Source organism: Andrena cerasifolii, chromosome 12, assembly GCF_050908995.1.
Source record: "Andrena cerasifolii isolate SP2316 chromosome 12, iyAndCera1_principal, whole genome shotgun sequence".
NCBI lineage: Eukaryota > Metazoa > Arthropoda > Insecta > Hymenoptera > Andrenidae > Andrena > Andrena cerasifolii.
This window is the reverse complement of record NC_135129.1, coordinates 11,353,376-11,368,252: the sequence shown is the minus strand read 5'-3', so window position 1 is coordinate 11,368,252 and position 14,877 is coordinate 11,353,376. Positions and strand designations below refer to the sequence as shown.

Genomic DNA, 14,877 nt, shown 5'->3' with positions numbered 1-14,877 from the left:
TAAATACGCCAGAAATATTCCGCGAACTTTCTTCTATCAAAGAAAATTCTCGGCGAGAGGAATCTCGAGTTGAACCTGATAAACGGGATTCCTAATATCGGAACTTTCCCTCGAAGCAAAAAGAATCAAGCCCACGTGAGAAAAGCCACTCTGGAAGCGAAGAGTCACGAGCGAAACTAGTACGATAACGTTCCCGGAACTTGAATTTCCCGCTGATGGACGTCAGCCAGTCTAGCCAATGCGCATCGCAGCGATAGGCGCCGCGAGTAGTCGCAGAGAGGCAAGTGCTCCGTGCTCCGTCGATCACCGAAGCTTGGCCGGCGATCCATACATCACTGGTTTGCGCATGAACACAGAGATCGATCGGAGATTTCGTCTGCTAGGAACGTTCTGGGAAAAGAAATTTCTACGCGAGTCCACGTATGTAAATCGATCCATCTGGAAGCTCTTGGGGACTCACTGATAACAGTTACGCAATAAGGCGGCGAGTGCAGTGGTCGCGGAACGAGTCCTGCGCGGCGGGAAATTTGAACGCCCGCTCGATCGGGGCGCAGAGATTAAAAGAGCCCCGTGGTTTGCCCGAGCACTTGGAACGTCCTTGCACGTGGAGGCAGCTGAAGAAATTGAGAATCGACTCGGTTGACCCGTCACCGAAAAACATTGCTCCCGCCTGATAATGAGCTCGCCTCGAGTCGAGGGCTGATAAGAGGCGATAACCTGGCCCGAGGGAATTTCGGCTATTCGCCAGTTCGCGATAGACAGACGGCCAATGCATCTGTAATTCCTCGACCCCTGTTTGTTGCTTGATAAAGTTAAAGCCCCGTGGAGATAAGGAAGGCTGGGTTAGGTCGATTGGTTCATCGACGTGGCCAATATACGTTACAGAAGAAAGTACAATGTCGACGCTGAACAGAAGTCTGGTGACTGCGACGCGGACAGCGTCGAAATTCTTGTCAGACCCGTCGCAGTACGGTTGGACCAGGAGAATGGCCGGCAGCGGGACAGGCAGGGTGGTGCCCAAAGAGGAGGTAGTCAGGTTCATCAGGGAGTGCCTGTGCAAAGCTGGAACGACCGCCGAAGACGGCCAGGTGGTGGGCCACCATCTGATGACCGCTGATTACAGAGGTCACTTCAGCCACGGGATGAACAGGCTGCAAATGTACGTGCAGGATATCGAGATGAAGGTCACCGATCCTGCAGCCAGGCCGCAGGTCCTCACCGACTTTCAGGTACGATCGGGCCCAAGGTCTGACGGTGTCCATCCACTCTCGAATCTCCACACCTTCAAATACGCACTCCTCCTTCGAAGCCATCGAACGTCCCCTCTGGGAGTCACGCAGCTCTCAACCGTCCCGCTTTCCTCCTAAACGAAGATGATGCTTTCAAGTACTTCAACTGGCGGACAAGCAGAGTCAACTCTAATCTAACGTTAATTAGTCGCTTGCACGGTGCGAGCGCTTCTAATGCCGAAGAATGATCGGACAATGGAAATGCTCGCGGTTACACAGCGCACGCATGGAAATCCGCCTTCCACCGGTTTACTCGTTGCTCCTCGTAGCTGGGAACTTTATATCTCCCGCGGCGGAGCGTGTGGCATGGTCTGCTTCTCGGCCAGAATCGTATTTCCGTTTCGATTTTCGGTACTCCTACACGCGGTACTCTTCTTCTAAAATCAGAGGCGATAGTTGGCTGGTTTCGACACGGATCCGCGGCTTATCGCTCTTCGCTTATCTGAGAGAGTTAAAGCACTGAGAGCTCCTTCGACGACCCCGAGTTAACCGATGAGGAATTGCTTTCGCCCCGAAATCCCATCCTCTCCTTCGTTCGAGACTCCGCTGTATCCGTGCCACCACGCTTCACCGTGAAGTTCGATGGAAATGGTTGCAGGCGATAGCGCTGGTGGATGGGAGCAACGGCCTGGGCCAGGTGATCGGGAAATTCTGCATGGAGCTGGCTATGGAAAAGGCTAGGAAGTTCGGTATCGGTATGGTCTCGGCTCGGGGCTCGAACCACTACGGCATCTGCGGCTACTACACCTCGATGGCGATCGAGCAGGGTCTGATAGGCTTCAGCTGCACCAACACCAGCCCCCTGATGGTCCCCACTCGTAGCAACGACGTGGGGCTGGGCACCAATCCTCTGTCTTTGGGGATGGGCGCCTCCGACGGCGATCAATTTCTCTTGGACATGGCCACGACCGCCGTGGCTCTGGGTAAAATCGAGCTGGCCCTGAGGAAGAACGAGCCCATTCCACCTGGCTGGGCGCTAGGAAGCGATGGACAGGTCACCACCGACGCCGAGGGCGCGTACGCCGCCTCGCTGTTGATGCCTTTAGGTGGAGAGGAGCGTAACTCCGGGTACAAAGGCTACGGGTTGGCATTGATGGTCGAGGTGCTCTGCGGAGTGCTGTCTGGAGCTGAGTTCGGACCCAACATCAGACAGTGGAAGGACAAGACGAAGATCGCCAACCTTGGACAATGCTTCATGGCTATCAATCCGGAGGCTTTTGGTTCTGGGTCGAAGGATAGGCTCTCCACGTTGTTGAAACAGCTGAGGAGCATGCCTCCAGCGGGGGAAAAGCCTGTTTTGGTGGCTGGGGACCCCGAGAGGGCGGCTATGGAGCGCGTGGATAAGCAGGGAGGCATCTCCTATCATTCGAATCAGCTGAAGGCTTGCGAGGAGTTCGCTGAACAAATGGGCGTTCTACCTATCAAACTTGTTCCTAAAAATGTCTAAGAGATTTAAATGTTTCGATCCGTCGTTTGGGAATTGGTACTGACACACTGTTTGTGGTCTTGGAGTATATACTTACTTAACATTGTACTCGACGCTCAGCTGGGTTAGGCCTGGGTTAGGTACAGGTGTTTGCTGAATTTGATAGGGAATAGAAGAGGGAAGGCCGCAGTGCCTCGTCGTTAGCATTTCAAACTGCATTTCAGAATTGTCTTGTTTATGTAATGATATCGTATACGCGTAATCCCTGCGAATCGGTTTAGAGCAGGGAAATCTGCGATCAGGCGAGCCTCGAGCGTTCGTTTCCGAAGGACCTACGTAGACAGCGAGGTTTGCTAGCATTTACATAAGGATTCCGCTCGGAACTGAAGCTCGGAACACTTGTACACTTTCGATAGCACGGAGCATTTAATTGTTATTCGCGTTTTTTTTATAATATAGACGTAGCAGGCACCAGGTGCTCTGATACCATGTATCATTAACGGAGAGAATCCGTTACCTCGTACAAATACATACATATATCGCAGACTTTCGTCCCGCAACATGTCCAGCCTCGATGCAGCCTTGTTCAAACTGGAGCGTTAAAGCTAAACAGCACGTTTCGAGCGATGTTTACGCGACGGCGATGAGCTCGCGTGTCCGGTTCGCCGATTTGATGGAAGCGATGCTCGCGATGACATAACAGCGTTGCGGTCTGATCGTTGGTCGATCATCGGGCCGATGACGACGACAGCCTTGGACTTGCTCGCGGGATCTCGATTGCACTCATTACTGATCGACAGTCACGATTATCGGTAGCGAGCCTCCGCGAGGCCCTGGACAGTGGACGCGTACCTTGCGTAATCAACGAAAGGGACAGGCGATCGATGGCTCGTGCCCCGTCGATCTAATCTCGTCACGATTAACGAGCCGCCAAACTTTATTTAAGGGAATCACGTGCGCGGTGAATCGTGCGAATAAGATCAAAGAAATTCCACGCTGTTGTCTCCCTAAGTCGCCATATATCTCATTCCTCGTAATCGCCCACCTGTCCAGCCTCGTGGCACCTGTGCAATTAGATCCCGCGGATTTATGTATGATACACGGAGATTGGGATCATTAGTCTTAATTGGGAGTAATTAAGCTCGATCGCGTGCCTTTTAACGTGGAAACTGTTTCCTTTGGGTGTTACTTCCTCCACTGAAACGAAGTGATCCCAGATAAACTCTGATTCCTCAAGATTTCGCAAAGAACTACCAGGGAAGCCTTCGCTACGCAATATTATTATAATTCTCCTTAAGTAATACATCGGTCGTGATTTGAACGAAATTTATGAACTTTACTAAAAGCGCGGAAGGACTTAAATGGAAAGTGTCGTATATGCGGCTATTTTTTATTCAAAAAATCTGAAAAAAATATTTCCTCGTCTTCTTTATACATGCCATAAGAACCTTGTGTTATGTTTTTAACAAAGTTCATAAGTTTTTTTACAATCACCTCCAAACTTATCCTACCATTTTTGGCCCATCATCGTGGCGTTACCCCAGTGTCGGGGGTGGTCTTGCATCTATTCCCTCCGCTTTCTCTCCGCCTTTCCGAGGCGGCAAACACGGGTTATCGAGGAGACTCGCAGACACGATGTCTCTCGCTCTTATCGCCGCGTTTTCACGGAAAAATATGCGACCCTCGGCGTAATTGATTCGCCGGCGATTATTTCTACCAAGTCCTTGGTGGTCCGCCGTTATCGCGCGTAAAAAGGGTGTCATTCGGTCGCGTTACATCACTGGCAGGTGTTTGAAAAGTCGTCTCGAAAAGTCGCCAGTTTCTATGACCGGCGCAAGGATTTTCGGTTGGGAAAAATCTCCTTGAAGCTTCCCACAGGAAATTTGTATTCCGTCCCGTCGATCGTGCTCGCTTATGCGCGCCGCGTTCCACCTATCGCGCAGAGATGTCGAATAGAAATTTCGTCAGGCCGCGTCTACGTGTCCGTAAAGTGCACTTTCTAGGCGCTTTACTGTCGATGCACGTGGCAGCTTGGGAAAATTGGAATACACGTAGGTTTCCTAGGGAAAGAGGAGAGAAGTTAGGTGGTGCTTTGCTCCCTGTGCAAGGAACTGGGCTCGTAGATTGCCCAAACAGAAGCAGACTGTCGGATTCCCTCCAATCGCAGTGAGCAATTATTCCCACGCACTTACATATTTTTCAGGCCATAAGGAAACAATAAAGGAGCGAGCCGAATCGTGTTTTGCGCGTCGCGAGCGTCACAAGACGAATGTACAGGGGGATCAAAAGTTATCGACACGCTTTGTTTGTTGGCTGTATTATCGAGCAGGCCGCGAAGGCGTGCTCGGGCTATCTTATTTTTTTCCCCCCCGCGATAAGGCTGATGCGAATGCACGAGGGGCCTTTTTTTCGCGTGGACGATCGTACGGGTGAAAAAAAACACCCGGCCACGAGCTAACGATTAATCGAGCGTAGGAGACGTATGAATCAAGCGAGTCGTAAATCGATCTCTCCTTGATTCACCGTAACAGAATTTTTATTCGGCGAGAAACACGGGTGTACCGGTGACACGCTGATTAATCTCTCTAATCGCCCAAGGAATCGCTAATGAGCTTTATCTCATTAGATCGATCTTCGCGGCAGTGCCAGGCAAACGCCGCGCTCGTGACACCGACGCGGTGTTGTCCTAGACCCTATTACAAAAGGATATTAGCTCATTCGATCGTTAGTCCTAGTTCCTCTGAAATATCTGTTAGAACTCCGGAAAGATAAACAGAATTTTAGTTTCACTATAATCGAACTTAAGTAGTAGATCCTATGCTAAATACTCAGAATTTCTGAACTCATTTCGTCATCGTAGCGTATGGAATCTAATCACGCATCGTCAAGCTCCCACGGCTCAACTTTTCTCACCCAAAAGTCTCCTAGCCCCATCAGCCCTGAAGCCATCAAGCTGTTTTCTCAATTAAATGAACGACAACAAAGTCGCAACCTTGAAGTTGAAGGCAGAGGTAATCACAGCGAACGAGAAACGATCAGAGGCGGTAAACAGGCTCGATTGAAAGAATCGGGTACAGCTAAACAGGAAGGAAGGGCCTCTGATTGGGGCAAAGCGATCTTGTCCAAAATGCAATCGCATGCACTGTTGACGCGCCGCGAGAATGGTGATTCGTCGCTGCCCGGCCATGTGACTGGCATTAACTAATTCACTGCTCTAATATGCCGGCATGGGGTCATGAACCCATGGGACATCCGTGGTGATGGCTCTCGAGGGATCTTCTGTCACAATGGACCGACTAGTCGCGATATCCCCAAGAAACACGATTCAATCACAGAATTATCTCTGTGTGAATAATTATCCACTTCCAAGTGCAACCAGACTCTTCACCTCATCTAGCACCATACTAATGGTTTCCTCTAATGCCCCACGAATAATAGAAGTTTCCATAGTACGTATGGAACTAAGTAGGCAGTCTTACTTTATAGAAAGAAGCTGTTACCACGGTTTCGGTGCCATTAGCGCAAGAGTATTTAAGGGGGTACTCTAGTGTAACTTCCCGAATTTATTTAACAAATATTATAAGTTTACACTATCTGGCGTTTTGCCTGCATATTAAGGTATGCTTGAAGTAACACTCAGAATTTTTTTGAGTTTTTTCATGGCACATATACATAGATATAGTCAGTGGCGCAAGCTTCTGCAAAAAAAATTCTTCTCCGATGAGCGTTAGCGTAGAAACTGTTCTAGTCATCTGAAATGGAAAAACTGAGGTTTATTTCATTTATTATGACTGTCTCTATGGTTGGAACCACGGAGGCCTTCTAAAAATAAAAATTTGCAGAATAGCAGCATTTTTAGTAAAACTGTTCGATTTTCACGAAAAATTTGGCTGTTTTCCTTCTGTAATATTAATCTTTTACAAGATAGAAACTCGCCCGTGCTTCCAACCATAGCCAGTTATGTGATGAACGTGTACGCAAAAGAGCTACTGGATCGGCCCAGTAGTATTCGAGATATGCAAACGTCCTTGAAAATCCCATCTTGAAAAACCCTGTTTCGAGAAAAATGCGTTCAAAGTTTTTACAGACAATAGTGCCGTACGGGAGGCATTACCTTTGGACCTCTACATCTCTGCTAATATTTCGAATTTCAATACCTCGCTTTGCAGAAATATTTATCACACCACAAACTACGATATAAAGCAAAAAAACAAATTTTCTTCTACCATCTACACTAGAGTACCTACCCCCTTAGCCAAAGTGTCCTGCCAGGTTCGTTCCGGAAGTTTGAAAGACCCCGTTCGAATCACAGGACTGCCGCAGCGGCATCCCTTCCGTTTCCTCGCGGGGCAAGGCAACGGCCGAGCCAGTGCAAGCAACAAAGCCGACGGTGAATTATGCAAAGGGGAGCAATTTCCCGGGCGAGGCGTAAAAGCGTCTCCAGAAGTAGCGCGCGACTGTGACGAACTATTGGGCGCGTTTGTCGCTAGGATGGGCACGATTGTTTAAAAGGCACTTGGATAATTGAGAGCTCGACCCGTTCCTGGAAAGAATCTACGCCATCTCAGGGGAAACGAGGCTTCCTTGGGCCGTCGGCGTAAATTACCGGCGTCGTTCAATATTCATCGCTCCTAATTACACTCGCTTAATTATCCGCTGCACGCATCACTCGCGCGATTGTGGAACTGATGTTTTTCATTCACTGAAAACGAACTTGACAAAGGGGACACTTAAACCTCTGTTCGGGCATTTTGCGGAAGAATGACGATTTAACGCGCCTTTTTCAATGATGGATTGTTGAAAGGAGACGTTTAGTGCGTCCCGAAGAAAAACGTAAGTACGCGAAATATGATTGGATGCTCGAGGATTCGGCATTCAGTGGATTTCGCTCGTTTCAAGAATTCTCGAAGGAAAGAAGTAAGTGCACGCGCGTCGGGGCTTTATTTTTAGGAGCGAGGAAAACAGGGCGGTTTAGGCTAACATTCCACGGCTTGGGTATCCACGCCATAGGGGAGACGTGTTATTATGTCATTGCGCGAATCGAACGGGGATTATGCAAAGAGCTATCTGTAATAACCGTTTCCATATCGTAGCCTGGTAGAATTCGAAGCTGATAGTCGCAGATAGCTGGTGGTAATAATCGTGAGCTACTCATTATTAGCAGTCACGAGGCTCGCGCTATGAATATGGCGCGTGATAAGCGACATAATAAGGAAAACTAAGTAGTACTCACGTGATTAGTTGAATGTTAAGTGAAAGGCGCTGCAGGCTGTTGCGGAATAACTTTGTAAGTACATATGTATATTTTTTGTGACGAATTATTCCGTAAATTTACGGAGAAGTCCCCCCGTTTGCAACGATACGTAGCCAGTGTTACATGAGATCGAGTTATGGCTCCAAGGCGATTGATATCTTTTTCCTAGATTCGCTGCAACGTGCATGACGTAGGGATTCGGATGAGTTTCCCTGTTCCCTCGCTTTTGTTCGCGAATTTGTAGAAACGACACCGAGGCTCTCCTAGTTTCGCGCGAAATTCAATAATTACCACCCGGCGTGACGCACAAGCTCGCGTAGGCAAATTTACCGAGTCGGTACCCTTTCCGATCCATTATCAGGCTATCTTCTCGGGATAAACAGGCGAATTTACGGCTCGACGTGCTCAATGCACCGTATGCCGCGTTAAATACGAACAATTTGCCACGGTGCTCCGTTAATCGTTCACCTGTATCCGTGGAAAATCCCCCGACCGAGAAAAATCGCGATTCTCGCACGTGAAGGTACGTACCACTTCGCGAAAGATCGCGTTCTCGATTTCGCACGGAGTTTTCGCTTCTGGTTCGTGGATTTTTTGTACGGAACCGTCGAAAGTGAGGAAAAAGGAGCGTGGTTTTTGGGAAACCGGATTGTGTTTGCTTAAGATCGTCTCGTTGTATTGCAATGATTCGTGGATCATTCTCAACTGCGTTAGTAGGATCAATCCTCGATCTAAGTGCCACGAGCGAAAATCGACTTCGCTCTGAAAAGAGTGCTTCTCAAAGTCCCAGTGTCAGGACCGGAAACACCGTTGCACAAAGTAGCCCTAGCGTAGTGTCATCGATCGGGGCTCGGTGCCGGCATCGGGTAAGACAACCATTCATCAAATTACGCGGTAATTTTGATCAATGATAACTGGTGACTTTGAAGGCAGCTTCCTACGAGCCCTCGTCGAGGGAAGTGGCCAATTGCCGTGTACAGCTACCGTACAGTCGCTACTAGAAACCGCTACGTCAAGACTCCTTTGAAATTTCCATCAGTCTCTCCCCTATAATACAGAATAAATAGAAAATACACTCCCGATTTACGCGTTCGTAAACGAAAGAGCCACCCCTGACCAATACCAGAAGTCCAAAAGCAAAGATAATCTTCGTCTACTAAAAACAATAATCCATCGATTCTCAAAATAATCGTCCCATCTTATAATGGCCTATCTTAAATTCTCCCCCAATCTTGCAAAATTGATATCAGGAGTAAAAAATAGAAGATCCATAAAGTGAAATTCTACCATCGTCGCATTATAAATTTTTTCACGTAGGCGCGCGTTACCGAGGCGCGAATTTTTCGCGGCCAGAGTCGCAATTGCCTCGCGTCCTCGCGGCGACACCGCATAGGTGTCCGCGGCAATGGTCAGAGCGCCGATATCGCGGGGGAAAATCGCGGGAGCGTGTACCGCGCGGCGACGACGACGACGTCGACAACAGTCGAAGCGAGGCTAATGAGTCCGTAAATTGGACCAGCCAGCCAGCCGGGCCCTCCCATCTGAGGTCTGCACGGTGGTTCTCTCTTCCCATTGTCAGTGTGACTCATTGGCTTGGTGTGCGACGGTCCTGCCTACGATCCAATTGCCTTAAACGGCTTCTTTTCGCCAATTTTTCGCTTCCGGCCGCTGTGGTGTCAGTGTCAGTGTCACACGGACTTGCGGACGGGCCGAGAAAGTCGATCGTGGGCTGGTTCGCACCCGTGGCCGATCCGTTTCCGTCGTTAGTCGAAGGCGACGCAGCAGGAAACGCGGCTCGACGCTACCGTGGCGGCGGAGATGCGATCGAGATGCCTGTTGGTCCCGGCGATGATCATCTCCGACGAAACGACTCGCTGCCGTGAAGCTCCGCGATCATTCGTCGAACAGCTCCGCTGAACTCGCTCGCTTCTTCGCCATCCTCGGCTGGAGGGACTCTGGGTCGGTTCGCACAGTTTCGAGGATGCTGGTCGAGGCTCCCGCGCGGTTATGTAATCCCCGGTCGTCGCGGAATTCCAGGCCTGGAGGCGCACTTTGAGCAGCGTGAATTTATCGCCCCGATACCGCTATCGCGCCCCCGCTGCAGGCGGGTGCCACACGTTCTCTCTGCCCGGATAGTCGGCGAGTTTTTCGAGGGAGAGCCGCCATGGCGAGCCAGGCGACGAAGAAGGAGCTCCGGGAGGAGACTCTTCACTACCATCACCCGGAGGGTAGCGAGGAGGAGGTGGACAGGGAATGGGAGGAATTCACCAGGCTGATGGCGAAACTGAAGGAAAACCGGCGGAACAGACCGCACAGGTATTCCTCGCGTTTCTCACTTTCCTCTGGTTATCATATAATGCTATCAGCTACTAAAGATCTCGACGCTTCGAGAAAAGCTCGTCGGGGATGGGATATTTAATTGCGAGAATGCTTCCAAGAGGCCCGACGCGTTATTCCTCCTCTGATTGCGTTGTTTTGTGTTGTCAGACCCTCGCAAGCGTTCTATCCGTGTCCTCCGCCGAACGCGGACGAGGAGCAGCAGGATTTCGATCCCTTCGATTACATTAACACGATTGTAAGCCACCTCCCTCTCAATGCATCGTTTGCATCGTGTGCATGCGCCAGCAGGGAATTCTCTGCTGCACACTTTATCTCAGATATGCTAGCGAAATCTCGCTCGGCACTTCTCCCCTCGCGAATCAAGCTCGCTAATTAGCAGTCGCGTACTACTGCGTCTTTATACTGGGCACCTCGTAAATTCCATTTTCACATCATGCAGCATTTCGCTCTTCCTTGCTTCTTTCCCATCAAACCCAATTTCCTAAAATCGTCAATCTTCGTCACGAGCCCACAGAAATTCCAATAGGATCTCCTGCCGAAGGGATCCTCGAGTAAGATTCACCCCGAGCCGAATACAATGCCGTTGAACCATCACCAGACGACAGATTTAAAATTAAACCCGTCTTCGCCGCTGGTAGACGAATCCCAGACGACTCAGCCGTCTGCCAATATCGTCGGTAGCCTGCCAATACGCGACACGCGCTCTTTGTCCTGCTGTTCGTTTGTTGCCTCTTTCTCAGCACCCATTCGATACTTCCCTCTCGCGACGAGCCTCTACAATCGTTACATCCACGAGAGAGCCAAGTGGTTGGCTCGGCAAACCTGAACCGGGGCCATTAATAACTGGCATCGTCGTGCTTTCTCGCGCAGTGCATTTATATATTCTATAAAGCATCCAAACTTGATTCAAGCGAGTTACTCGAGCCTTTCTCAGCAGAAGTCTTTACTTAGAAAGGCCTGAGCAACTCGAGGGGTCATTTTTCAAAAGCCTGCATCACGGAAACTTCGATCCCTGAAACATGGACGCTGTTGGGCCACGCAGACGGTGTGGTCGCGGTTGGCTTGCGATTTCTCGCGGTCCTCGAAGCGCGGCGCGGCTGCTGGCGACCTTTGAACGGATGCCAAGTGGGCGAGAGAGAGACTACATTTTACATAAACGTTCCGCGAGAGAGCAGCTTGCAATAACGGCTCGCGATCCCTGTCAGTTCTGTCGTATAATACCTAACAACGTTAAACGAGCCGCGGCTGTTTTCTCTGTCACGCGGCTCGCCCGTTGTTCCTCGCCCAAAGGCTCAGAGTTCCTCTGTCCCTCTCCACCGTCTAGAGAGCTAGACACTTCGCGACCGGTCTCTGACAAATTTACCACGGATGTCAATGGAAGATGCCCTGTCGAGGGGCCGCTTGACAGTGGCGTGTGCGTGCGAGTCGACCTTGACACGAAATGCACGTCACTTGGATCGCAGTGACCAGCTGCAGTCCGCCGAATGCGCCTCCACGAAATTAGAAGTCCGCAGGGAGAGGCGCGGCCGCCTTGACTCGGAGCCGCGGCTGATAACTTTAGAAGCCTCGTTACAGAGTCGCCTCGATAATACCGTCGCAGCGCGAGTTTTTCATTTCCTCCTTTTTCAGGGGCCACGAGCTCGGAATGCATAAAAATGCATTGCATAAGCGGCTGCCGACGTTTCGTCCCGTCCATCGAGTCGCTCGTTCTCGCTGAGAGTTACGAGTCTCCTTCCTCGTTGAGTTTTCCACGACGAATCGGCTGATTGCGTGGAAAACGAGCGAGGACCGAGAGCTCGAGGCCCCGATGGGCTGCAGCTTGCAATCCAGTGAACGAGCACTTGCATTAAACGCTGCAGTTGAGTCGCTGCTACTCCACGCTCAACAGTCGATGGCGAATTAGAGAGAACTCGAAACGTGTTTCGAGTTACTGTTTCTACCTTTTCATTCGGACATTTGCTATTATATTTACCGCCATTTACCACTTTTCTATTTTCAGTTACAACGCATTACCATTCACTTCTCTGCAGCTGCGTTCAATTAAATCTCACGCTGCCTCGTTAATCCCGCCGTTGCATCTTCCCCCGTTCGATCCTTATGGATTCGCGCCTCGCGGATGGTAATCCTCCAAACGGAAAAGTGCACGCCGACTGTTGCAGCCACGGCTTTCTAAGCAATGCCTCTATCTGCATGAATGAGCGCTTAAGGACTCGTTACGTTTATCCGACACGCGTGACCAGCATGCAGATCCACTCACGTGACGCGCAGATTCGACTCTCCTCACGCGTACACTGCCGTTCATAAATATAGGGGTACCTCTTCTATTCCACACTTTCCCTGCTTTCGTTTAAAATACCAAATGGTATAAAATTTCTCAGAATTCTTCGATGAATTTCCAACGTTTTTCACAATTATTCCAGTAGGTGTACTAACGCTTATGCATGTATTTCGACCTGCATACGTGCACGCGCGCGTATCGCTTTCCTCCGTTATGCAGATGCACCGTGTGCACAGAATGTATCGCTCCACTGGTTTTCCGCAATTTTCCCAGACACCAGCCGAACGGACCGCGTTCTTCCGTTTCGCTGAACAAACGAGCACCCTTCCGCCGACCGGCGTTCCTTCCTCGGGGAACTTCATTCGGGAAACTTCGAAATGGAAATCGAAGGAAGGGGAATTTTTATTTGGCGTGTGTGGAATTCACGGTGGACTTAACGTTGCAAGGGGGGATATTTAACTCTCCAGTTCTGTAGGGAGATTGAATTTTAATTCGATCCGAAGTCGAGTGCTACAGTTTCTATCTATTTAATGTTTGTACCGGAGCGGGGCCATTAATTGTATCGCAAATTGGTCGCGCTCAATTACTAAAATTGGGTTAGGGGCTGATTGCCCAGTGGAACGTGGCCGTCGTTGACGTCAAATCCATCCACGGGTTCGCTCAGGTGTCGCCTATATTTCAATCCTCAGCCGTAGACTCGTGTTCGCTTCCATTTCACGGCCCCTCTACATAGAACACCATCCTACGCTATTTCCCGCAAAAATGCACCTGCCGATCCGCAACGCGCAGTAAAGCGAAAACGAGAGGAACATTTATAGCTCGTTCCGCGGAATCTATATCCATAAAAACAGATTGAAAAATACCTTTAAAGAAAAATAAATCGGTAGGTGGACTACTAAGACAGGTGTTAAAGGAGACGCTCATTTATCTTTTCCTTTATTTCTATCCCTCCATTCTTGACTCTGTCGCAATGGTATTTTCGAGCGCGTGGTACTATGTGTGAGTGGAAAACACTTGGAAGCAACACGTGCAACAACACTGATCCAAGCACAAACTAACAACGCGTAATCGGCCGTAGAATTCGTAGTAACACGACGAGCGAATTGCCACGGTTATTCTCAGCGTGGTTCTCGCGGTCCAAGTGCCCCTCGCCCTTCGAGCGTCGCCCCGTTCGCAAACGGACGAACAAGGGGTGGAAATGGAATCCTACACGTATATTATCCGATCACAATGTTGCCCGTTAGAACGTCCAATCGCAGACGTCTAATGAGCAATAAACAATAGTGCACACCGTCGTTGACCGGCGGCGGGCACCGCTAAAAATACTGATTTTGACTGTTGCCAAATTTCAACAAATATCGCGGCTCAAGTTCGATTCGGAAGGCTGGGAACACGGCGCGGCGTCGTTCAGTTGTCGTTCGTCTGCAAATTCGCGTGCACGCGCTCCTTCGCGAGACTTCGCGCCCTTTTCGAAACCCTAGCGACTTTTCCAAACGCCATCGACGAACTCTAGTCTGCTCGAAGCTTGCCTCGCGCTGATGACTTCCCCGCGAAAGCCGCTTCGCTCTGAGTCGCTTGAAAAATCGACGATGGTAAAAGACATAGGAGCACCGGTCGCTCCAAGAGTCTCGAGGACTGTGACGATTCTACGCGACGCGATTGGACGAATAAGCTACTTGCTAAGAAACGAGTGAACCCCGGCGATCTTTATAAACGCGAAACTGTAGGACGTCGGTGTTAAAAATAAATCGCGAAACTCGAGGGCGGAGTGTTGGATGCCCGAGGGGGTTGTTTGCTCGGTCCCTCGAGTCGCAACGTGACCAGCGGACCCTGGCAGTCGTCGGATGCAGGAAACAATAGAAATGGGTGATTCGCAGTAAGTCGCCGCCAAAAATATCGGATATCGTGGCTTGCCAAGAGAGGTAGGGAAGGAGGAGCGTGGAGGGACGGTGACAATTAGTCAATCCTCGATTGTCTAGCGAAGTTAGCCTTCGCGGAAGGGAGATTGATCGGCCGATCGAGTGGACGGGCGGAAAACATGTGCTGTCGGTTGCCAGTGACCCGTAAGACATTTCTATACTCGAGGAATGCCTCGTCCGTGACGTGATCCCTCGTCGAAGAATTCGGTGCTTCCCTTTTGTCCGAGGCCCCAGCTGAAGCTTTCGAAGGACCCTCGATACAGATTTCATGCCGGCTTTCGTCCTGAACAGAGCCTATTTCGTCTGTAACGATGACTATCTCGTAAGTGGGCAATCGGAGAGGCGAAGCCTGCCCCCTGGCAGGTGCTACT

The 14,877-nt window shown here is 50.1% G+C and overlaps 2 protein-coding genes across 7 annotated transcripts in view; both read left to right on the top strand.

The window, feature by feature from the left end:
* The window catches only part of Clc-a (chloride channel protein 2), a 30,465-nt gene that overhangs the window by 7,808 nt on the left and 7,780 nt on the right, over positions 1-14,877 (top strand). Inside the window, exons 1-2 of one of the 6 annotated variants that reach the window (XM_076823939.1) lie at positions 9,335-10,285; positions 10,457-10,544. The exons of 1 other annotated variant lie outside the window; for it this stretch is intronic. In XM_076823939.1, coding sequence (XP_076680054.1) covers positions 10,134-10,285; positions 10,457-10,544 — 240 coding nt within the window. In that variant the 5' untranslated portion in view covers positions 9,335-10,133. Of the gene's footprint in view, positions 1-8,383; positions 8,493-9,334; positions 10,286-10,456; positions 10,545-13,039; positions 14,829-14,877 lie in introns of those variants that run through there. 4 more of the 6 variants (XM_076823941.1, XM_076823947.1, XM_076823942.1 and 1 more) reach the window with 4 other exon arrangements.
* LOC143375148 (putative oxidoreductase YjmC) lies at positions 173-3,259 on the top strand. The gene is made up of 2 exons (XM_076823962.1): positions 173-1,229; positions 1,888-3,259. The coding sequence occupies exons 1-2, from the start codon at positions 897-899 to the stop codon at positions 2,734-2,736; spliced, it is 1,182 nt and encodes a 393-aa protein (XP_076680077.1). The 5' UTR covers positions 173-896; the 3' UTR covers positions 2,737-3,259.

What these genes read in the sequence shown, in the direction of transcription:
- LOC143375148 (XM_076823962.1), top strand. Translation starts at nt 897, where the DNA reads ATGTCGACGCTGAACAGAAGTCTGGTGACTGCGACGCGGACAGCGTCG. An exon ending in AGGTCCTCACCGACTTTCAG is followed by an intron (nt 1,230 to 1,887) that starts GTACGATCGGGC and finishes AAATGGTTGCAG; the next exon opens with GCGATAGCGCTGGTGGATGG.